This window comes from Haliotis rubra, unplaced genomic scaffold, assembly GCF_003918875.1.
Source record: "Haliotis rubra isolate DU_JTF1 unplaced genomic scaffold, ASM391887v1 Scf4, whole genome shotgun sequence".
Lineage (NCBI taxonomy): Eukaryota > Metazoa > Mollusca > Gastropoda > Lepetellida > Haliotidae > Haliotis > Haliotis rubra.
Window position 1 is genome coordinate 4,785,355 of NW_025767079.1, and position 26,055 is coordinate 4,811,409.

At 42.2% G+C, this 26,055-nt stretch overlaps 1 protein-coding gene across 1 annotated transcript; it reads left to right on the forward strand.

Annotated features, from left to right (window-relative positions):
- Positions 1-68: 68 nt before the first annotated feature.
- On the forward strand, positions 69-26,055 carry LOC124287121 (uncharacterized transporter slc-17.2-like). The gene is made up of 11 exons (XM_046723605.1): positions 69-166; positions 4,079-4,290; positions 11,306-11,539; positions 12,381-12,468; positions 13,192-13,287; positions 17,272-17,399; positions 18,474-18,623; positions 23,190-23,319; positions 23,754-23,904; positions 24,873-24,963; positions 25,380-26,055. The coding sequence occupies exons 1-11, from the start codon at positions 130-132 to the stop codon at positions 25,605-25,607; spliced, it is 1,545 nt and encodes a 514-aa protein (XP_046579561.1). The 5' UTR covers positions 69-129; the 3' UTR covers positions 25,608-26,055.

Consider the following 26,055-nt stretch of genomic DNA (forward strand, 5'->3'; position numbering starts at 1 on the left):
GAAACCGAAGCCGTTGAAGGTTGGGTCAAACAAATATTTGTTTTGCAATCAAAGCGAAGACATCCAGTCTTGGAACTTAGCTATTACTAGTTTGACGTTAGACGTGTGGTGGATGAACATTGGAAGAAGATGGCAGAGAAGTGCGTTGTTCCTGATAATGAGGGAGGTAATGTTTGGTTTGGTTTCTTTTCAACAACGTGCTATTAGTTTTGTTTTATTGTTGAGATACATTGCTTTGTTTCAGTTCCTCAGCATTTTGTTATTTTTATGCAGTATTTTATGTCGGGATTTTGCATAGAGACTTCATACTTTTCATCCGCACCTGCAAACTAAGACATTATATTAAATAATGTCCTTGTGGGCCCCAAATAATGATGTTGCAAAAGAAATGAATAGACAATATTAAGGCACGATTAAGCAAGTTATTCGATAAAATCAGGGGACCGTTGCCTTGAATGATTTTTTCTGCACTTTTGTAGTCAAGCGTATTGTACTAACGAACACGAATAACTAAGGTTTACGTAAGTTTCAAAACCAATATCTGTTTATAATATTTTAAAGAAGACCTCTTTTAAAACATTTTCATGAAGACATCTCCATGACTGTGAGATATTCACAGCTGGCGCGGTGCACAATTTGGATGTTTGCACGTTTGTTGGAAGCATGATGCTCACACACTTGTATGTGTTCAAGGCGGTGGGGTAGCCCAGTGGTTAAAGCGTTCGCTCGTCACGCCGAAGACCCCGGTTCGATTCCCCACACGGGCACAATGTGTGAAGCCCATTTCTGGAGTCCCCCGCCATGATATTCCTGGAATATTCCTAAAAGCGGCCTCAAACCGTACTCACTCATTCTGAAAACGCAGGACTGAGCCGCCACGTTGCAGTTGACAATGTCCCGCCACAAGTTACACGTCAAGTTCCTAACTGCCATGAACGGGAAAAGGCAGTTGCTTTTATCTAAATCTATTATCATTAATCATAAATTATTATTGGATGGTACATAGAGTAAATTGATAAAATTGGGAACGATAATTTAAAAAAAAGATATTTCTCTTTGCAAGTTCGAATGGTAATAATCATCTGGTAATCCATGTATATGTCCTGAAGAGTGGCATCCGTTTTTGCTTGACATCGGTACAAAAATCTATATAGAAATGTTGCATCAGAATATAGAGGAAGTTGGCATACATAAAACATATCTAGTCAATAGTTTACAAATTCAACACAACATAGACAATATTTTGTAGAACTGAATTGTATGCATTTAGTCTAAAAATCGCAGGAAATACTACATATAATCGCTGAGACTAGATATTTAAAAATTACCCCCTTAAAAACTCATCGATTCATCTTAGACATGGATAAGTGCTTAGTTACATCCCTTGCAGTGAAGCATAACATTTATTTAAATTGTTCCAGACCTCTACTCTATCGAACATGTCTGTATGGGATAGATCTATGTTAGAATTGCTCTTCAGCACCTCATGCTTGTCGTAAGAGGCCACAAACGGGGCCGGTTGGTCAGTGGCAGGCAAGCTGACTTGGTTGAAGCATGTCATCGGATCCCAATTGCGTAGATCGATGGACCTGTCATCGGATCCCAATTGCGTAGATCGATGGACCTATAGAACTGGTCTTCGGCAACTCATGCTTGTCGTAAGAGGCGACTAACGGGATCGGGCGATCAGGCTCGCTGATTTGGTTGATACATGTCATCGTATCCCTACTGGGTAGATCGATGCTCATGCTGTTGATCACTGGATTGCCTGGTCCAGACTCGATTATTTACAGAGCGCCGCCAAACAACAGCCAACTGACCAACCACCCAGCGCAGATTGATGCTTATGATGTCAATCCCTGGACTGTCTTGTTCAGGAACTGACAGACCACAATGAGTGAGTGAGTGAGTATGTTTTTACGCCGCCTTTAGCAATATTCCAGCAATATCACCAGAAATGGGCTTCGCGCATTGTACCCATGTGGGGCATCGAACCCGGGCCTTCGGGACTTCAGCGAACGCTTTAACCACTAGGCTACCCACCGCCCCGAAAGACCGCAAGCAATAGAAAATATATAATCATTTTGAGTATATTCATGTATATATGAATAACCCCTCCAGTATGGCGTCCTTGACACGGGCAGTACATACACGAGGGTAACCAGACTCTTCATATTTGCTGACACACTGACATTTGGACAAACAAGTGATGTTTATATACATAGTGGCATGGTGACCAACTTATCTGTGACTCGCTGAGGTGTGTTCTACTTCTCATCCAGTTATTCTATTTCTGGGTAAAACAAGACATGCACGTGTATTTCACAAAAACGACTCATGAATGGTAAATACTAAACACCTTGGCCCTGTTTCACACAGCCATCTTTACGCTAGGACTGCTGTAACTCTATGTTAAAGTATGGGAGTAAGGACACAACAGGAGCTACGGTCGCTTTGTCAAACAGAAACAAATAGTCAAAGGGCAAATGTGAATATATCAACAGACGGTGGCAAGAACACTTACAAAATGTAAGCCGCACATTCTTTGTGGAGTGACACCAGCACTTCAAGGGTTTTGTATTTACCACGTTATCCTCATGAGCCGGGGGAGTACTGTACTTTCGCATGCGCTTCGACGGATTACTTCCTTACCTCGGGACCACGAGCGCCATCACAGTTTAGGAGTGCTCGTTTAACGGGACAGTGAGGCGCATGTGCGAGAAATGAAAATGTTTGTCCCTGAAGACATGTCAGCTCCCAAAAGATCGGAAAGGGTACCAAGGAGGGGTTTGGGGGCAGGGTTGCGTGAGTTGGTCCGAACTACATTTGCGCGACAAGTTGCGTCAAAGCTTGGCGTACATTGTTCTACTCTGAACTTACATCGGGTATTGCAAATATGTCAATCTCGATTATCCATTGTAAAATATCTTATGTTATGAAAATCAGCCATATAGACCTATTGTTTTGTTGACTTTTCATTTATCCATACAGGGTACGTTTATGTCAGTAATATAGCTGTGTGTTTGGTGTTGTGTGGCGACCTTGAACACTTCTCATATATGTTGCGATATGAGAGACGGAACCCAGCTGACAAGGCGGAAGTAGTGAGTGAGTGAGTGAATATGGTTTTACGCTCCTTTTAGCAATATTCCGGCAATATCATGGCGGGGGTCACCATAAATGGGTTCCGCACGTTGTACCCAAGAGAGGAATCGAACCCGGGCCTTCGGCGTGACGAGCGAACGGCTACACCACTTGGATACCCCACCGCTCCTTAGCTGTAGTACATGTGTCTGAAGAAATAATGCTGATGATAGCTTAGCTCTCATTCGTCTGAGCACTTACGGTTTTCGAGGTTTAGCCAAGCCGTTGGTTGATTATGTCGTTGGTTAAATATCGCGACTACACCGCAAATTTACCGAAAGTATGCAAGGGTGAAATATTAAATAAACGTTAAATTGGCTGATGCTACCTGTTTTATATCTGAGTTAAAATTTAACTTTGCTTCAGCATCATTTCAGCCACATAACGAAGTGTAATAAAGTAACACGGTGAGTGAGCGAGTGATCAAACGGTTGAATAAGTGAGCGAGGAAATGAGTGAGTGAGCGCGCGAGCGAAAGAGTGGATGACCGAGTGAGTGAGTGATCAAACGTGTGCGCGAGCGTCCACACTACTTAAGCGACCCGTGAAGATGTGGACTAGAATTGATCTTCAGTAACCCATGCTTGTCGTAAGAGGCAACTAAAGGGGTCGGGTGGTCAGGCTCGCTGACTTGATTGACACATGTCATCATGTCCCAAATGCACAGATTGATGCTCATGATGTTGATCACTGGATTGTCTGGTCCAGACTCGATTATTTACGTACCGCCGCCATATAGCTGGAATATTGCTGAGTGCGGCGTAAAACAACCAACCAACACCACTTTAGCAACAACATTGAGAGGGAATGAACTCTGTTCATTGTGCCATGGGGGAGACCCGAACCCGGTCCTGTACTGCTTTAACCACTGGGCTACCAAACTGCTCCGCTCATGTTTCGAGTGATTAATTCAATTAACGTCTTTTTTCTGACAGTTCCTGTATTAACATCCAAAAGATGGATTCTGGCCTACGTGGCCATCGTCGGCTTCTTCTTCCTCTACTGCGTCCGCACCAACATCAGCGTGGCCATCGTGTGTATGGTGAAGACGCAGCAGATGAACATTACCACCGCCGGCAACCTCACACAGGAGAATCTCGCAGATGTGACTCAAAGCTGTACCATTGAGGAATCCAAAGGGTTTGATGTAAGTGGCGACGGCGACGACGATGTTTATTATTGTGATCATTAAGATTAAGTTAAACCTAAAATTGCCTCCATTACACAACATATCCCTCCAATAAGCATGGAATTGGAAGCCCGTATCTTTCGTTTATTGGCGACCTAGCTTCGTATATTGGCGACTTTATCGCGTGTATTGGCGCCCTACTTTCAAATTCTGGCGCCCTATTACTGACCTGGTCCTAACGCTGAATCCAAACAGTAATACCCCCTGTACCGAAATACAGAAACACTTTAGCACCATTACGCTCCACAACGAAGTGTACAGTTTTAGCACTTGAATTGCAGCAGTATAACGGTGGGGGACACGACGCATGGGCTTTACACATTGTGCCTTTGCAGGGAATCGAACCCGCGCCGCAGGCACTATAACCACTAGGCTACCTCACTTATTAATTACGTCTATGGGCGGTGAGGTAGCCTAGTGGTTAAAGTGCCTGTGGCGCGGGTTCAATTCCCCAGTCATCACAACCCACTGGCCTGCAGTCAAGTTGTACATATATTGCATACAGGCTGCACTGTAGCCGTCGTCATGTTTTTTTTTAAACAAACTATTTTTTAAAAAGATATGAATTTCATTTTTTTTTAAATTTTAAGATTTTAAGTACTCACCATATTATTCACTCAGCCCAATGACATGTACTTTTGGTCAAGTCTATATGGACAACGACGGCCCATTCAAATAAAAAGCGGTTTCAAGCAATTTTTCCGGGGTGTCATCCCCAAGCAAACCCGACTCCCACAATGCACCCTCTTCCTGTGGTGTGATGACGCTAGCTTTCCTAGCCTTCTACGCATGCCAAAACCAGACTGTGCCAGTGATTACATTTTAGCGTCTAAAATGGTTCTTAAGCCCCTAAAAGCAAAGTCGGTGGTTAGGTTAACATCTCGACCACTTTGGCGCAAGAATCTTTGCATCAAAATAAGAATCTCGTGAACTATGTTGCCCTTGTTGACCTCCCTTTTGGTTCCTTACCCGTGCAGGTCCGTGTTAGAATATTGATCTTCAGTAACCCATACTTGTTGTAAGAGGCAACTAACGTGATCGGGTGGTCAGGCTCACTGACTTGGTTGACACATCGGTTCCCAATTCCGCAGATCGATGCTCATGCTGTTGATCACTGGATTGTCAGATCCAGACTCGATTATTTACAGACCGCCGCCATATAGCTGGAATATTGCTGAGTGCGGCGTAAAACTAAACTCACTCACTCTTTTGGTTACTTACTGCTGTGACAAACAGACTCAGCGTCCTATTCAGCTCTTTATCAGAAATACTTAATAATCTGCTGCCTAACTGGGATTCAAACCCATCCCTTTCACGTTGCCAGGAATCGAAAACCAGCACTGCCCACTGCTTTTCTTTTCTGAATTTTTACTTTTTTGGGAGATTTATTTTCAGAAACTGAGAGAGGTTAGCCAAAACGTTTGGTAGTTGTTTGTTCACTTTCTTTTTCTATCTGCTGAGAAGCAAGCATCAGTTCATCATCTACTGAACTATTCATTTGGTCAAATTCCCGTTCTAGGTATTGCGACTCACGCAGCAATTCTTCATCCGAAGAACTATTCCCAACTGTATCTACATGATTTCTCCTTGCAGAGTGATATCAAAATTGACACTCGAAATACTTCCATTCAATTGCTTCGGAAAATGTATTAACTTTGAGTGACAAAGACATCGCATAAAGAACCCAATTCGCCTGACATGATTGAAAACATCTGGTAAAATGGATGCAGTAAAATATTTCGTTTGTTTTGTATCCCTCCAATACGCTGCCACGTGCACAGTAGAGCGTGTTCATAGCGTGTGTATCGTGCATACCGTGCTACCCAGATGTAGGACGCCAATATTAATAGTGCTGTGTTCGGGTGCAAGAGTTACGAAACTAGGGCGCCAATATGTATGATTTTAGGTTTAAGCGCAATAAACTCCTCAGACTCGCCAATATTCGCGCGGCTGGGTGGGTCCTCGGCCTAACGGCCTCGGACTCAGCCAGCCGCGCGAATATTGGCGAGTCTTCGGAGTTTATTCCTTACATATATTCCTTTATAATACAGCAGACCCGTGAAGGTCCGGGTTAGAACTGATCTTCAGTAACCCATGCTTGTCGTAAGAGGCAACTAACGGGATCGCGTGATCAGGCTCGCTGACTTGGTTGACACATGTCATCGTATCCCAATTGCGTAGATCGATGCTCATGCTGTTAATCAATGGATTGTCTGGTCCAGACTCGATTTATTTACAGACCGCCGCCATATAGCTGGAATATTGCTGAATGCGGCGTAAAACTAAACTCACTTATATATAGCAGTCATGATCTCCGACACCTTCATGTCTGGCAACATTGGTTTTGGAAAACCAGAGATTCCAAGCTTTCCAACGGTACCAAAACATCTTGCTATGCCTCCAGTAGACGTGTTTCAGGTTTTCACACCATAAACCACTGTTCATTTGGGTAAGACTGACTGTCTGAGTTTAGTTTTACGCCGCTTTTAGCAATATTCCAGCAACATCACGGCGGGGGACACCAGAAATGGGCTTCACACAATGTACCCATGTGGGGATTCGAACCCGGGTCTTCGGCGTGACGAGCCAACGCTTTAACCACTAGGCTACCTCACCGTCCCCATTTGGGTAAGATGAATTAATAGTAACGTATCAGTTATTTCACATTTCGTTGTTTTTCTTATTGCATGGGACTGGTGATAAGCAACGTCGTCAGGCCACTCTCCTTGTTAAATAAACTATAATCATCATCATCATCATCATCGGATTAATTGGATACATATTTCGGCCGATGAATGCACGTTCACGCTGATTATTACCTTTTCTCACTACCATATCCATTTAGTCTTCTCTGACAATAAACGCGAAATACGTAATAACAGACTGTGGTCACACAAATGTTAACACATGAAGTGGCTTCAACTGTGTGAAGGACACTACAGCCTAAAAGTTCATTCAAGGGCTGGGACGGGTCCAAATATTCTATCCGGGTGCCCCACCCACTAATACCATACCCGACCCGGATACCCGTTAGGTTAATTCCTGACATCAAATCTACAAGGAATGGCAATATATTCTTCAGCCCGAAGACTAATATTTCGAGTTTTTCAATATCTTAACCATGCATTGTGCATGGAAATATGCGCTTTATAAATGAACTATTATTATTATATTCAAAACAGGTAAGAATAACGCCTCTAACATATTCGTAACGTTGTGGGAAGGTTGTAGATTGGTAACGTCAAGACACAACGTTGTGACAACGTTAGTATTACGTCATTTTATAACGTTATGTCACAACGTAATAACAACGTCGAAAATTTACGTTGAGGAAACGATAGAGTTTTCTGTAAAACTGTTCACTTTCAGATTCTTTCTTCACTATTCAGCTACTGCTTCAGAAAACACACGACCAAAACAACATACAAATTGACAAATAAACATTGAAGTGAATTTCCGCTTTGTTTCCTGTGTACTGTTCAGTACTTGGATTCAAATATGAATGTTAAACAGAACGTTAAGACAACGTAAAATACATTAGCACCAAAAGACTTTACCTTGTGGCGACGTAAAAATGACGTATTACAACGTCAGGCCACAACGTTGTGACAAACGTATAAACGAAAGTCCACGGAATAACGTTAAAACAACGAAAGCATAACGTTGTCACAACGTTGTCACAACGTGGAATTTTTAGCTGGGAACAAGTTCCATTGTTTAATCTATTAGTCACATGACCATAACGGATAGGGGTATTGAGACGGGTACCCGGGTCCAAGTCATTACCAACCCGTCCCAGGTATCCGGGTTAACCGTCCTAGCCCTAGTCCATTCCCCTTACACACGTTGAGAAATTTAACGCAATGACAAACAACCCACCACGTCACCTTGTCTCACCACCCTATCCATTTAGTCACCTCTAACAACAAGCACAGGTTTGCTGGTGACCTATTTTCTTATCAGCATCACCAAGGCTGAATTAAGGAGCTAACCTCTTTAGAAACACGCATAAAAAAGCTAACTGTAGGTACACAAATATTATCATATAAAGTGGTTTCACCTGAGTGAAGTAGGTCAGGCCACAAATTCACTGATGTGCAACAACGCGGTTTTCGTGGGGAGAAGAAACTGGAAATTGGACAACCTGTATGTTTGTGTTGAACACGTCAATGTTGATGCCGCGATAATACCACGATGTGTTAGTAAATCAGGTGCATCAGTCTCCTTATAGCAAACAGTCCCTTTCTCGGAGCACGCTTCATCAGTTTCGTAACGTTTAAATATGTTGCCATTGTGTGAAGCACGAATGTCACAGTTACTGTAGACATAATTAAATATCGTGCCACGTTGTTAACGCCTTACAGCGGCCTCGTACATTTGTTTTCTTCAGGACACAATCGTGGTACTTTCCATACAGGGTCGCTTTCCACGTTTTTCTTTTGTCAAGTTTTAGTCGGAAGTATTTTGTTAACCGCGTTAAAACTATGCTAAACTACGGAAGCGTGGAAAGGACCTGATGAAATAGAATTTATCTTGAGCGCACGAGTTAGTATGTTGAGTGCACAAGTTAACATATTGAGCGCTCAAGTTAGTTATTTTCAGCGCACAAGTTAGTATTTTCAGCGCACGACTTAATATCTTGAGCACACAAATTAATATCTTGTTGTGTTGGGGGGAGAGAGGAAGATCGTTGGTTCGATCCCCGACCGCGCCATATCAAAAGACCTTAAAATATGGTACTTGTTGGTCCCTGCCTGGCGCTCGGCATTAATGGGTAGGTACAACAAGGACTGGTCGGCTCAGAGTCAGTATAATGTGTCTAAGTGGGGTATTCATGCTTCTCTGCGACATGGTATCTCAGTGGGCTAGCACTATAAAACCAGCTTCAGTCTGGGCTAGTACAAGCAGCCGCACATACACATACACACGCATGCACGTCGTCATATGAGCGAAATATTCTCAAGCACGACGTTAAACCCAATTTCACCTCACCTTACCTCGTGTTAAGCATCCAATGGCATTACTGGAACGTTTGCTTGACTGCTGGCTAAATTGTACAAACCTATATCCTTTTTGGAAGATTTCAAACGATGCAAACCATTATTGGCATGAGTATATTAGTATGCGCGCGTATAGCACATATACTGACTATATTTCTTACTAAAATACCACGTTCCTGTCCTGTTACTTCCTCCCTATACACAGGTTTATATTAGATGAGAATAACATGCATTGTTATACTTCGAACAGAGAAAAAGCCAAGTTTCCAGTTGAACTAAAACCCATATCTTCAGTGAGTTAATAAGATGATTATCTCCTCCTATGAAGTGTAAAGAATCTCATTTATATATAATTGTGGCTCTAATGACCTTCCCTTAGAAATGAGAGGAATCAAATCCTGTGACAATTTTAAGTTACAGCTGAAATCTCACCTCTTCACCATCTACTATGTCTGACTCACTAGTGTTGACATTTTCCCTCTAATATCCAGTCTTTTAAATGTATTTTATTCTATTCCGTGTTGCGTTTTGAGCATATGTTTTTATGGAATCTAGCGCTATACAAAACTACATTATTTATTATTAATAATATTAATTAATTGGAAGATAAATATTTTATAATTTCACTCCAAACATCAAAATTAAATGCTCTTAATTATTGGGTCTTATCTAGACACAGTCTCCTAAGACCTATTGTTTTATCGTGGTTATCATTTATTTGTACCGAATTTCGTTAGTACCACTTCCACCATAACGCCTGATGCGATTTCGCTGATACCTTCACAATAATAGCCCCTAAAGCAACTGAGATTCTAGTGTCAACATTATGACGACATCTGTCATAATCGTCATATCTTTGGAACCCATGACTGAAATAAACGTGAATCAACTAGCGTCTCCGCTCCTCCATTGCTTCGACATGAGTGAGTGAGTGAGTTGTGTTTAAGCCGCACTCAGCAATATTCCAGCCATATGGCGGTAGTCTGTAAATAATCGAGTCTGGACCAGACAATCCAGTGATCAACAGCATGAGCATCGATCTGCACAACTGGGAACCAATGACATGTGGTCAACCAAGCCACCCATCCTGACCACCCGATCCCGTTAGTCAAGTATCTCAAGATACTAAGTTTAGCACTCAGCATTCTAACTTGTGCGCTCAAGACATTAACTTGTGCTCTCAACATATTAACTCGTGCGCTCAAAATAAATTTTATTTCATCAGGTCTCTTCAGCGCTTCCGTACTAAACTTTTCTGATTAAGTAATTTGCTTTATACATTCACGTCACGATCAAAATAAATTCTTAATTATTTTAAATACCACTTGCAGTTTATGCTCAAATAAGTACTCAATTACCTTGTGTAGCGTTCTCAAATATTGACTAAAACAAATCCGAAATTACTTGTAATTTATGCAAAAAAACATTATCAATCATGCTCATACACCTTGTGCACCACTTTCAAGAGGAGGCATGTCCTGCTCTACTCGAAGCGGCCGTCAGTCTCACAAGTTCATACAGAATGGATAATTCCTGCATTATTTTTCTTTCAGACAGCAGAGATTGATTGGGACAAGTCTGTACAGTCAGCCGCCAATCTTACAAGTTCAAACAGAATAGATAATTCCTGCATTATTTTTCTCTTTCAGACAGGACAGATTGATTGGGACAAGTCTGTACAGTCAGCCGCCAATCTTACAAGTTCAAACAGAATGGATAATTCCTGCATTATTTTTCTTTCAGACAGCAGAGATTGATAGGTACAAGTCTGTACAGTCAGCCGCCAATCTTACAAGTTCAAACAGAATGGATAATTCCTGCATTATTTTTCCCTTTCAGACAGGACAGATTGATTGGGACAAGTCAGTACAGTCAGCCGCCAATCTCATTAGTATTGACTGCGTGTGGCGAAAACTAAACTCACTCACTAGTTCAATCATAATGATAATATTTGCATTACTTTTCTCTTTCAGACAGCAGAGTTTGACTGGGACAAGTCTATACAGTCGGCCATCTTGTCATCGTTCTTCTATGGTTATCTCTTGCTGCAGATACCAGGGGGGTGGTTGGCGGTACGGTTCGGGGGAAAGAGGGTCATAGGCTACATGTTTGTGGTCAATGCCTTGACCACCCTCCTGGTACCCGTGTGTGCTAGGGTGGACTACAGGCTCGTCATGGCGCTGAGAATACTCCTCGGCATATCATCCGTAGGTGTTATTTGAGTGGGAAATACTTTTGCTTGGAACGGTATTTCAATTACGTTATGGTAACGTCATCGATGCAGATCGTAGACATTTTTCCACTTTGTCCAAACCGATGACATTGGGGATTGTGCAGATGACCCAGGGATGATAATCGCATTGAATATAGGATTCGAACTTACTGTTAAATACTGATATAAGGGCATCATCATCTTGGTCATGATGAACGGCATCGCTTTGATATTCACGCCCATGAAGTAATACACAATGATATTACACAAATAGTTCCAGTCATTCATTGTTTGGTAACAATGGTGGTAACAGCTGCTTGGTAACAGTCGTGGTACTAGTGTTACAGATAATGATTAGGCGTTGAAAACAATACGATGGCATCAATGCAAACAAAAAAAGCATCGCTTGACAAAGGAATGGTAACATAAACGCCTTTATTAGTTGGATAATGTACGATTTAAGCAATATTAATGATATGAGTTACAGATTTTACATGCGCTTTCCGACATAGTGATAATGCATATTTCTCACACGGCAGGATATGCAACATGCTTCTTTTCATACAGTCGGAATCAAACAATGGATGTTGTCTGTCTGTCTGTCTGTGCGGGCGTGCGTATGCATGTATATATGTTTGTATGTATCATAATAATATATGTCTGCCTGTCTGTCTGCGCGTTCGTGCGTACGTGCGTGCGTGCGTGCGTGCGTGCGTGCGTGCGTGCGTGCGTGCGTATGTATGTATGTATGTATGTATGTATGTATGTATGTATGTATGTATGTATGTATGTATGTATGTTGTGTGCAATATAGCTCTAACGAGATGTCGGTTTAGTCTGTTACATATCCAGCCATGCAGTCAATGTGGGGTTTGTGGGCCCCGCCGCTTGAGAGAAGCAGACTAGCATCTTTTACCTACTCAGGTAATTATTTTCTAGGTGAAATGATGTGACCAAATACATCCCACGAGAAGGAAAACCAAAACATCTTCTCTAATATATGTTTTCCGAAAATTGTTGAATTCCTTGAATAAGGTCGGCTTTGAGTTAGTATGCTGTATCTGAGTGTGTTATCTATGTTAAACTACTGCATGGTATAGCTAAACCGACTGAAGTCTTGACAAATACACACAGACACACACAGACACACACAGATATGACAGACATACACAAACACACATAAACATACACACACAAATACGCATACACTTAGAGACACACAAACGCATAAAATCACATATATACTCACACACAAACACAGAAAAACCCACAGAGAAAAAGTTACACTGACAGAAACATACACAAACGCACGCGCGCGGAGGGTTAAATCCAGTTTCAACTCACATCATCACCATTTGATTCTCCCATGCCTTCACGGGGCGGTGAGGTAGCCTTGTGGTTAAATGTTCGCTCGTCGTGCCGAAGACCCGGGTTCGATTCCCCACATGGGTACACCATGTGAGGCCCAATTCTGGTGTCCCCAGTCGTGATATTACTGGAATATTGCTAAAGCGGCGTAAAACTAACCTCAGTCATTCACTCTTTCTGTACACTGACTGTCATATTATTGCATTGGGTTCTGTGTCCATTAACAAACCTGTTCTAATTATGTCCCTAGGTTAATATACATTGCGTCTATGTTTACAGGTTCTCTGATCGGAAACATCTTCGCTTTTTCTGCATCAGGACTTCTTTGTGAATACGGATTTGACAACGGTTGGGGGTCAATTTTCTACATTATAGGTGAGTGAGTGAGTTGAATTTTACGCCGTACTATGCAGTATTCCAGCTATATGGCGGTGGTCTGTAAATAATCAAGTTTAGACCAGATACTCCAGTGACCAACATCATGATCATTGATCTACGCAATTGGGATACGATGACATGTGTCACACACCACCCGATCCCGTTAGTCGCCTCTTACGACAAGCATGGGTTTCTGAAGATCAATTCTAACCCGGATCTTCACGGGCCCTACATTATAGGTAATGGATATGACAAAACATGTATTACAACGATTTAGGTTTCGGTCAAAGCCACCGGAAAAGCGCGTGAATATTGTGTCACGCCGGTAATAACAACGAAATGACAACGTTCGAGTAAACCGGTGAACGATAGCATGAGCATCGACCAAGAACGAAGACATGGCACACATGTCAACCAGCTGGCCAAGGATGACGAGGACGAAACTATTAGATGCTGCTGTCTTTAGATGCTGCATAAACTGGCAGCAAGTTTCCCTGTACCCCTGTAGAAGTAGTTCGTGCAGTTGTGGTAGTACAAACCGCTGTTGTGGTGGTAGTGGTCGTGGTTGTAGTTGACGTAGGAGTAGAGGTAACCGTAGCAGCAGCAGCAGGAGCAGTGACAGCAGTTGCTGAAGTAAATGGTTGCGAATCAGCTTTTTACACAAAGTGTTGTAAATTCAGATTTAATCAAAATCTAATATATACAAAGTATTCACCTGAGAGTTTACACTTCAGTCGCCTCATTAATCTATGATTGCGAGTCCATGTTTCTTAGGAAATCGTCGTCACCTATCGTGAGACATCGCCACGATGTCAAAATCATTTCTTGTTTTATATTTATCTATCATCAAACATGGATGTATACTGTCTTTTGTACGGCAGTTAAGAATATTATTCATTGTTGCCTAATTTACTGTGTAAAACTGCAAATATAAAAATTATAGTCATTACGTTTGTTGTTTTCCCCGTGAAGGCATTATGGTTGTTGTTTTCCCGGTGAAGGCATTACGTTTGCTGTTTTCCCCGTGAAGGCATTATGTTTGTTGTTTTCCCCGTGAAGGCATTATATTTGTTGTTTTCCCCGTGAAGGCATTATGTATGTTGTTTTCTCCGTGAAGGCATTATGTTTGTTGTTTTCCCCGTGAAGGCATTATGTTTGTTCTTTTCCCCGTGAAGGCATTACGTTTGTTGTTTTCCCCGTGAAGGCATTATGTTTGTTGTTTTCCCCGTGAAGGCATTATATTTGTTGTTTTCCCCGTGAAGGCATTATGTATGTTGTTTTCTCCGTGAAGGCATTATGTTTGTTGTTTTCCCCGTGAAGGCATTATGTTTGTTCTTTTCCCCGTGAAGGCTTACGTTTGTTGTTTTCCCCGTGAAGGCATTATGTTTGTTCTTTTCCCCGTGAAGGCATTACGTTTGTTGTTTTCCCCGTGAAGGCATTATATTTGTTGTTTTCCCCGTGAAGGCATTATGTATGTTGTTTTCCCCGTGAAGGCATTATGTTTGTTGTTTTCCCCGTGAAGGCATTATGTATGTTGTTTTCCCCGTGAAGGCATTATGTTTGTTGTTTTCCCCGTGAAGGCATTATGTTTGTTGTTTTCCCCGTGAAGGCATTATGTTTGTTCTTTTCCCCGTGAAGGCTTTACGTTTGTTGTTTTCCCCGTGAAGGCATTATGTTTGTTCTTTTCCCCGTGAAGGCATTACGTTTGTTGTTTTCCCCGTGAAGGCATTATATTTGTTGTTTTCCCCGTGAAGGCATTATGTATGTTGTTTTCCCCGTGAAGGCATTATGTTTGTTGTTTTCCCCGTGAAGGCATTATGTTTGTTGTTTTCCCCGTGAAGGCATTATATTTGTTGTTTTCCCCGTGAAGGCATTATGTATGTTGTTTTCTCCGTGAAGGCATTATGTTTGTTGTTTTCCCCGTGAAGGCATTATGTTTGTTCTTTTCCCCGTGAAGGCTTTACGTTTGTTGTTTTCCCCGTGAAGGCATTATGTTTGTTCTTTTCCCCGTGAAGGCATTACGTTTGTTGTTTTCCCCGTGAAGGCATTATATTTGTTGTTTTCCCCGTGAAGGCATTATGTATGTTGTTTTCCCCGTGAAGGCATTATGTTTGTTGTTTTCCCCGTGAAGGCATTATGTTTGTTGTTTTCCCCGTGAAGGCATTATGTTTGTTGTTTTCCCCGTGAAGGCATTACGTTTGTTGTTTTCCCCGTGAAGGCATTATGTTTGTTGTTTTCCCCGTGAAGGCATTATTGTTCTTGTTTTCTCCGTGAAGGCATTACGTTTGTTGTTTTCCCCGTGAAGGCATTACGTTTGCTGTTTTCCCCGTGAAGGCATTATGTTTGTTGTTTTCCCCGTGAAGGCATTATATTTGTTGTTTTCCCCGTGAAGGCATTATGTATGTTGTTTTCTCCGTGAAGGCATTATGTTTGTTGTTTTCCCCGTGAAGGCATTATGTTTGTTCTTTTCCCCGTGAAGGCATTATTGTTCTTGTTTTCCCCGTGAAGGCATTATGTTTGTTGTTTTCCCCGTGAAGGCATTATATTTGTTGTTTTCCCCGTGAAGGCATTATGTATGTTGTTTTCTCCGTGAAGGCATTATGTTTGTTGTTTTCCCCGTGAAGGCATTATGTTTGTTCTTTTCCCCGTGAAGGCTTTACGTTTGTTGTTTTCCCCGTGAAGGCATTATGTTTGTTCTTTTCCCCGTGAAGGCATTACGTTTGTTGTTTTCCCCGTGAAGGCATTATGTATGTTGTTTTCCCCGTGAAGGCATTATGTTTGTTGTTTTCCCCGTGAAGGCATTATGTTTGTTGTTTTCCCCGTGAAGGCATTATGTTTGTTGTTTTCCCCGTGAAGGCATTATGTTTGTTCTTTTCCCCGTGAAGGCTTTACGTTTGTTGTTTTCCCCGTGAAGGCATTATGTTTGTTCTTTTCCCCGTGAAGGCATTACGTTTGTTGTTTTCCCCGTGAAGGCATTATATTTGTTGTTTTCCCCGTGAAGGCATTATGTATGTTGTTTTCCCCGTGAAGGCATTATGTTTGTTGTTTTCCCCGTGAAGGCATTATGTTTGTTGTTTTCCCCGTGAAGGCATTACGTTTGTTGTTTTCCCCGTGAAGGCATTATGTTTGTTGTTTTCCCCGTGAAGGCATTATTGTTCTTGTTTTCTCCGTGAAGGCATTATGTTTGTTGTTTTCCCCGTGAAGGCATTATGTTTGTTGTTTTCCCCGTGAAGGCATTATTGTTCTTGTTTTCTCCGTGAAGGCATTATGTTTGTTGTTTTCCCCGTGAAGGCATTATGTTTGTTGTTTTCCCCGTGAAGGCATTATGTTTGTTGTTTTCCCCGTGAAGGCATTATGTTTGTTGTTTTCCCCGTGAAGGCATTACGTTTGCTGTTTTCCCCGTGAAGGCATTATGGTTGTTTTCCCCGTGAAGGCATTATGTTTGTTGTTTTCCCCGTGAAGGCTTTATGTTTGTTGTTTTCCCCGTGAAGGCATTACGTTTGTTGTTTTCCCCGTGAAGGCATTATGTTTGTTGTTTTCCCCGTGAAGGCATTATTGTTCTTGTTTTCTCCGTGAAGGCATTATGTTTGTTGTTTTCCCCGTGAAGGCATTATGTTTGTTGTTTTCCCCGTGAAGGCATTATTGTTCTTGTTTTCTCCGTGAAGGCATTATGTTTGTTGTTTTCCCCGTGAAGGCATTATGTTTGTTGTTTTCCCCATGAAGGCATTATGTTTGTTGTTTTCCCCGTGAAGGCATTATGTTTGTTGTTTTCCCCGTGAAGGCATTACGTTTGCTGTTTTCCCCGTGAAGGCATTATGGTTGTTTTCCCCGTGAAGGCATTATGTTTGTTGTTTTCCCCGTGAAGGCTTTATGTTTGTTGTTTTCCCCGTGAAGGCTTTATGTTTGTTGTTTTCCCCGTGAAGGCATTATGTTTGTTGTTTTCCCCGTGAAGGCATTATGTTCGTTGTTTTCCTCGTGAAGGCATTGGTACGTTCCTGTGGGCCTGCCTATGGATGTTGGTCGTTGCTGACTCACCATCCAAACACCCGACTATATCCAAACAAGAGAGGCGCTACATCATTGACAGTATTGGAGACAAGGATGATGAGGTGAGACAAGTAGAAATAAGGACAGTGTCTGCTCACACTGTGTCTTCGCTGATGTACTCATGCACATCTTGGTTTATCCACAGGGGCGTGTCGCGCTAAAAAAAACAGCGCTAGAAAGACATACAGGTATAATACCCTACCCTAGTACTATACAAAAGGAAAGGAATGTAACGACGAAACCACCCCCTCCTCAATCAAAGTTAGATTTCACCACGTAAAATATTTTTAAGGCCCCTACGGATCGAAAGCTAGATGGTTTCCTTTGAAAGTTACAAAATGAGCTATAAATGGTCACAATCACAATATGACGACGTGAATGCGTGTGTATGTGTTTGTGCGGCTGCTTGTACTAGCCCAGACTGAAGCTTGTTTTATAGTGCTAGCCCACTGAGATACCATGCCGCAGTGAAGCATGAATACCCAACTCAGACACATTATACTGACTCCGAGCCGACCAGTCCTTGATGTACCTATTAATGCCGAGCGCCAGGCAGGGACCAACAAGTACCATATTTTAACGTCTTTTGGTATGACGCGGTCGGGGATCGAACCCGCGACCTTCCGCCCTCCGGGCGGACGCTCTAACCACTACACCACGGAGGCGGTCTCCATCATAAAGATCAGTCGTGCAAATGTATGCGACAAAAATTTAGAAGAGGCGTTTGCCGTGGGTTCGAATCTCAGACTCGCCCTCACCAATATCCTTGGTGTGTCTGAGCCCAATCCATGCGTCTGGATTGTATCAAACCGAAATATTTTCTACATTATAAGTTCCTAAAAATATATGTTATGGTTCTGGTAACAGCAATGTCAAGGATTCTATTTTCTATTTTCATAAATGTATAGTTTCCCAGCATACCGTTTTGTCATTGAAAAACGAAGGAAAACATCGGTTGTGAATGGACGTCTGTGTAGATTCTAATTTAAACCATAAACATAATCACAAAAACTTCATATATGTTCTTTACCCAATATACCGGTTCTCAGAAAAAAGATTACAATATGTATCATGTGAAAAGCGTATTGCGGTATACCGGTAATACCGCGGAATCCTAATAATGAATCTTCGCGAAGGTTCGGTCTACGCCGTGGAAGAAGCTGTTTCTGTGCCGAGCCAACTGGACCTGTCTAACAGCTCACTTCTGCAACAACTGGATGCACTACACTCTCATGACCAGCCTTCCCACCTTCATGAAGGCCGTACTCAAGTTCGACATCAAAACGGTATTCCATCCACCATTCATCCATCACACATCGTATACCCATCCTTCCATCCTCGTCTGCATCCATCAACACGTACCATGTTCCTTCCGTCCATCTTTCTACCATCTATTTTCCATATCAATCATCCATGCTTCTGCCATCCAGCAGTCATCAATCTTCCATATCATCAACCACCGATGCCCATCAACCATCAATCCATCTGCCAGCCATCAACTATCAATCCATCTGCCACCCATCAACTATCAATCCTTTTACCACCCATCAACCATCAATCCATCTGCCACCCACCAACTATCAATCCATCTGCCACCCATCAACCATCCATATTCAATATCCATCAACCATCAATATATCTGCCACCCATCAACTATCAATCCATCTGCAACCCATCAATCATCAATATATCTGCCACCCATCAACTATCAAACCATCTGCCACCCATCAACTATCAATCCCTCTACCTCCCATCAACCATCAATCCATCTGCCACCCACCAACTATCAATCCATCTGCCACTCATTAACCATCAATCCATCTGCCACCCACCAACTATCAATCCATCTGCCACCCATCAACTATCAATCCATCTGCAACCCATCAACTATCAATCCATCTGCAACCCATCAACCATCAATCCATCTGCCACCCATCAACTACCAATCCATCTGCCACCTATCAACCATCAATCCATCTGTCACCCATCAACTATCAATCCATCTGCCACCAATCAACTATCAATCCATCTGCCACCCATCAACTATCAATCCATATCCCACCCATCAACCATCAATCCATCTGCCACCCACCAACTATCAATCCATCTGCCACCCATCAACCATCCATATTCAATATCCATCAACCATCAATATATCTGCCACCCATCAACTATCAATCCATCTGCCACCCATCAATCATCAATATATCTGCCACCCATCAACTATCAAACCATCTGCCACCCATCAACTATCAATCCCTCTACCTCCCATCAACCATCAATCCATCTGCCACCCACCAACTATAAATCCATCTGCCACTCATTAACCATCAATCCATCTGCCACCCACCAACTATCAATCCATCTGCCACCCATCAACTATCAATCCATCTGCCACCCATCAACTATCAATCCATATGCAACCCATCAACCATCAATCCATCTGCCACCCATCAACTATCAATCCATCTGCCACCCATCAACCATCAATCCATCTGCAACCCATCAACTATCAATCCATCTGCCACCCATTAACCATCAATCCATCTGCAACCCATCAACTATCAATCCATCTGCCACCCACCATCTATCAATCCATCTGCCACCCATCAACTATCAATCCATATGCCACCCATCAACCATCAATCCATCTGCCACCCACCAACTATCAATCCATCTGCCACCCATCAACCATCCATATTCAATATTCATCAACCATCAATATATCTGCCACCCATCAACTATCAATCCATCTGCCACCCATCAATCATCAATATATCTGCCACTCATCAACTATCAAACCATCTGCCACCCATCAACTATCAATCCCTCTACCTCCCATCAACCATCAATCCATCTGCCACCCACCAACTATCAATCCATCTGCCACTCATTAACCATCAATCCATCTGCAACCCATCAACTATCAATCCATCTGCAACCCATCAACCATCAATCCATCTGCAACCCATCAACTACCAATCCATCTGCCACCTATCAACCATCAATCCATCTGCCACCCATCAACCATCAATCCATCTGCCACCCATCAATCATCAATCCATCCACCTTCCATCAACTATCAGTCCATCTGCCACCCATCAACCATCAATCCATCTACCTTCCATCAACTATCAATCCATCTGCCACCCATCAACCATCAATCCATATGCCACCCATCAACCATCAATCCATCTACCTTCCATCAACTATCAATCCATCTGCCACCCATCAACCATCAATCCATCTACCATCCATCAACCATTAGTTCACCTACCACCCATCAACCACCAATCCATCTGCCACCCATCAACTATCAATCCATATGCCACCCATCAACTATCAATCCATCTGCCACCCATCAACTATCAATCCATCTGCAACCCATCAACCATCAATCCATCTGCAACCCATCAACCACCAATCCATCTGCCACCATCAACTATCAATCCATCTGCAACCCATCAACTATCAATCCATCTGCAACCCATCAACTATCAATCCATCTGCCACCCACCAACTATCAATCCATCTGCCACCCATCAACTATCAATCCATATGCCACCCATCAACCATCAATCCATCTACCTTCCATCAACTGTCAATCCATCTGCCACCCATCAACCATCAATCCATCTGCCACCCATCAACCATCAATCCATCTGCCACCCATCAATCATCAATCCATATGCCACCCATCAACCATCAATCCATCTGCCACCCATCAACCATCAATCCATCTGCCACCCATCAACTATCAATCCATATGCCACCCATCAACCATCAATCCATCTACCTTCCATCAACTATCAATCCATATGCCACCCATCCACCATCAATCCATCTGCCACCCATCAACCATCAATCCATCTGCCACCCATCAATCATCAATCCATCTGCCACCCATCAACTATCAATCCATATGCCACCCATCAACCATCAATCCATCTACCTTCCATCAACTATCAATCCATCTGCCACCCATCAACCATCAATCCATCTACCTTCCATCAACTATCAATCCATCTGCCACCCATCAACCATCAATGCATATGCCACCCATCAACCATCAATCCATCTACCTTCCATCAACTATCAATCCATCTGCCACCCATCAACCATCAATCCATCTACCATCCATCAACCATTAATTCACCTACCACCCATCAACCACCAATCCATCTGCCACCCATCAACTATCAATCCATCTGCCAGCATCAACCATCAATCCATCTACCTCCCAACTATCAATCCATCTGCCACCCACCAACTATCAATCCATCTGCCTCCCAACTATCAATCCATCTGCCACCCATCAACTATCAGTCCATCTATCACCCACCAACCATCCATCAACCAACAATTCCCCTACCATCCATCCATCTCCAATATCTATCAAACATCCACCTGTCATCCATCTTGCATATCCATAAACCAGTCTTTCATCTGTCATCCATCAACCCATCCATCTTCCATCGATGTGTCTGCATATCCGCGAATTATCCATAAGTGGTCCCGTTAGTCATGAAAGGTATTTCAAATATTTACAAGTTCAGAAGACTGTCGCTCTCGGTGCACACATATTTTCGAAGAGCGGCGGAAATCAAATTTTAAATGCACGATTTCATTTTGTATACTCATCGATTATTTTATTCATTGATTCAGCAAATTGAAAATGCCTAATATTCCACTCGTAAATGAAACGTTTGTTTACTGGAGCCATTTGCAAGCATCACCCATTCGTGTGCACACAAAACGTGACGTCACCTTGTTTCGTGGATTACGTAGTTGGTTAATATATATCACTAAGTACGACATCCCATTAAATAAGTATTAAGTAAGTATTGACACAAGGAAGGCAGACGACGAGATGTGAGAAGGTTGGTGCTAACGGTATTGTTTTTACTTGACATTTTGTCAAAAACAGAATATGGTATTAGTCGCATTAGTGATCTTGGGCTGTTTATCTCAATTGTGGACAGTTAGATTTAGTGTATTTACGTGTAATGCAGAGATTCGGAACATTTTGCCAGCGAGACTAGGCATTGTGTGTACATCAAAAGTACAGCTTCGTGACGAGATTTAATTTACGAGATAGCGTGATAATTACCACAAATCAAGGTTACCCACGAATTTAGGTTACGGTTCTGTATATCACTGTTTCTATTTGTGCATCGCCAATTCAGAAATATTTTGGGAACTTTGTTCTGAAAATCGGGGAAGAATATTTACACGTCATGATTTCTGACAGATTGGGTTAAATTTGAAAACGAATCTGTCCAAAATAACTTTAATCATTTGTCTACAAACAGCCATAAAATTTTCTCGCTCAGTCATGAATCAATCTAAGTATGTTATAACGTTAGTTAGTTACGCTTATATTCCATCTGTTCAGAACGGAGTGTTATCAGCTGTGCCAGATATAGCCATGGTGGTGATGTTCATTGCTGGGTGTCATAACCTCTATAGTCTGTTTGCAGTGAAAACGTACCGATGAATTTCACTTCAAACAAAAAAGTAAATCGAATAAAGTGAAATTAAGATTGGGAATCCTCATAATTTTACCTTGCCAACTGAACATCTAAATCTCAGAATGTTATTTCAAAGTTGTTTAACAAATGATTATAGTTTCAAATCGCGATTGTTGGTTTGTATTACAAGGGTGTATGCACATTAAATGAAACGCCGAGAACAGGTTGGGTTGGTCTAAGGTAACGCTCATCACGTACTGCACGTGCATTGGTTTCACTGCTCCAACTACTGCCCTTACCCCCTTGTAATACAAACCACTGATAGCGATTTGAATCCATGATCGTTTGTTATATAATTACGTTTCTATTCCATCTGTTCAGAACGGAGTGTTGTCAGCTGTCCCATACATAGCCATGGTGGTGTTGTCCATTGCTGGTGGACAACTGGCAGACTGGCTCATAAAGAACTATTTCTCAACAAGATTTGTCCGACGTAGTTTCCAATCTGTTTGTATGTTTGTCGTTTGTCACACATTTCTATATCTCCTTTTGACGATAATATAACGTAAACGTAAGTCATTTGAAGCCTTAACTTTTTAAAGACACGACTGATCTCTCAAATGGACATTGACTTTCACAATCAAAATCATAACGGATTCAAACAAGGGGGATTCAGTGGCCGAAATACGATACCGCTCTTGTCTTGAACGAGTTGCGCCCCTTAGTTGTGCCAGGATCTCCGATCTACTGTTCTATATGTATTTCACGTATCTCCACAGCAGTACACATAAAAATGCGCAAACGCACAAACGCGCTCACGCATGTACGTGACCCTTCTTTAACCCTTCTTTCGCACGTGCACATTTTGGAAAGAACTTATTTTTCACAGTAAAATTTGTATTGGTACAGAATGACTGTTTGGTAGTGTTTATGACTTTGTTGCAGCATTTCTGTGCAGTGCCGCCTGTCTGGTCGGTGTTGGTTTTGTGACGTGTGAGAACAGATACGTGGCCGTGGCCCTCCTAACGACGGCAGTCGGTCTGGAGGGACTAGTCAACTCTGGCTACATGGTCAACACCATCGACTTCGCCCCGAGGTAACGTGCAAAGGTGTTTTGGCAACATTTTCAAAGTGTTTGTAACGCGTGACGTTTATAATTTCTACGCTGATCCCAAAGCACCAAGAGTGCACTTTCTTTTGTACTTCAGTTTATAACCACCTTGGGTGCCAATACAATGTTGCTGTTACGATGCGTATGAATGTAATATCATATACGGAGATTAAAGAATCAACTACGAAGACGATAAATATATTTAAACTGTGGCGCCTATACGCTTCCAAAAATACTTTTCAAGATACTTCAATAGATATCGTCTTCATTATATTATGTATAATTATCCGTTGCTTCTTGACACTAATTTTGTCGTTCAATGAAACGTCAACCAGGAGGGTTGCTGATACGTTAGATGAAAAAGGTGACGTCACTTCCTGAACAATCAAGGTCAAGGACATATTCATAATAGAGTGGAGATATGATACACTGGATAATCGAGGGTTGGGTTTTACGACCCTGTGAATAGTATTGCTGCTGGGAGTTTCAGATGTTCACCAGTTTTGTGAGTCCCACGGACACGGGTATGAAGATGAAAGACCTGGAGATATGAAAAAAATAGACCATTGGTCTTCTGTGTCTGGTGCGTCCAAGGCATTCGTAACCACTCGCCCCTTTCCGTAACCTGCTTTTCAGCTTGGCAAGGAATAGCACGAGCTGGTCACGAGTGAGTAAGTTTGGTTTTACGCCGCTTTTAGCAATATTCCAGCAATATCACGGCGGGGGACACCAGAAATGGGCTTCACACATGTACCCATGTTGGGAATCGAACCCGGGTCTTCGGCGTGACGAGCGAAAGCTTTACGACTAGGCTACCCCACCACCCCAGCTGGTCACGAATGAGCGTAAGGAAGTCCAATGCGGTCTTTACGCCGTTGTTTCAAACGGCTCAGATCACACAGAATTATATACTCAACATCACTGACATTCAAACAAAAATGGCTGTATTTCAGATATGCAGGTCTTCTCTTTGGTATCAACAATACCATATCGACAATACCAGGAATGCTGGCACCCCTGGTCGCCGGTGCCCTTACCCCCAATGTAAGTGCTGGTATCTTAGTGTTGACCCCCTATGTAAGTCTCGGATTTTTAGTATTGACCATCTATCATGTAAGTACAGGTAATTTAGTATTGATCCCCTATGTAAGTACAGTTATTTTAGCATTGACCTCCAGTTTAAGTACAGGTATTTTAGTTTTGATCTCCAGTATAATTACTGATATTGTAGTGTTGACCTCCAATGTAATTACCAGTATTTTAGTTTTGCCCTCAGAGGAAGGACAAATATTTTAGTGTTGACAGTAAATTCTTCCTATATTTATTTGTTGAAATTTGTTCTTGGATGCAATTTATTTTGTTGTTTGTTGTTGCTGTTTGTTTTGTTGTTCATTGTTGAATTATGGTATTTGTTGTTGTTGATATTAAAATGGTCGCAATGGGTGTCCCCCTAATTTCAGGACACGCCTGAAGAATGGAGGAACGTCTTCTACGTTTGTGCCGGTTTGATATCCCTGGGAGCTCTCGTGTTCGGCTGTACTGCTCAGACCGATTTGGAACCGTGGGCACGAGCAGCGAACTCCGAAGTGACTGTAGCTCCCCCTACACCTGCCAAAAAGCTCCCTGAAGAACACGGCGTGGAACCAACATCAAAAGAAGCATCTGTAATCTGCAGCGAACGTCTTTGAACTCGAATCGAGTTATTAGATTTCTACATTATTCCAGTTGGGAACTTCGTCCACACTCCTTTTAACCAAGATTCGAACATCGGACCTATACGTCAACTCAATTAATCAAATTCATGTTGTATTTTAATGTGAGGGACCATTTGCCGTCATCGTTTTGCCAGAAACATGAACTTCAACTCGACCGTTTTATTAGCAATTACTCGGTCAGACACTTGTCTTACAACGACTTGTTTTTCTTAAGGTATCCAGCGAGTGAAAATATTATGATCAATAAAATAGAGTTATTTGTATCACCTTAAGTGATGAAAAGTGTACGGCATTCTCGGAATAATGTATCAAAGACACATTATCGCAAGAAAGCCTTCATATTTTAGTGATTTCGTATGTTAAAATATTTACAAAGCTTGTGTGGTCCTGTTGTTTGCGATTATAGGTCTCTTGAGCGGAA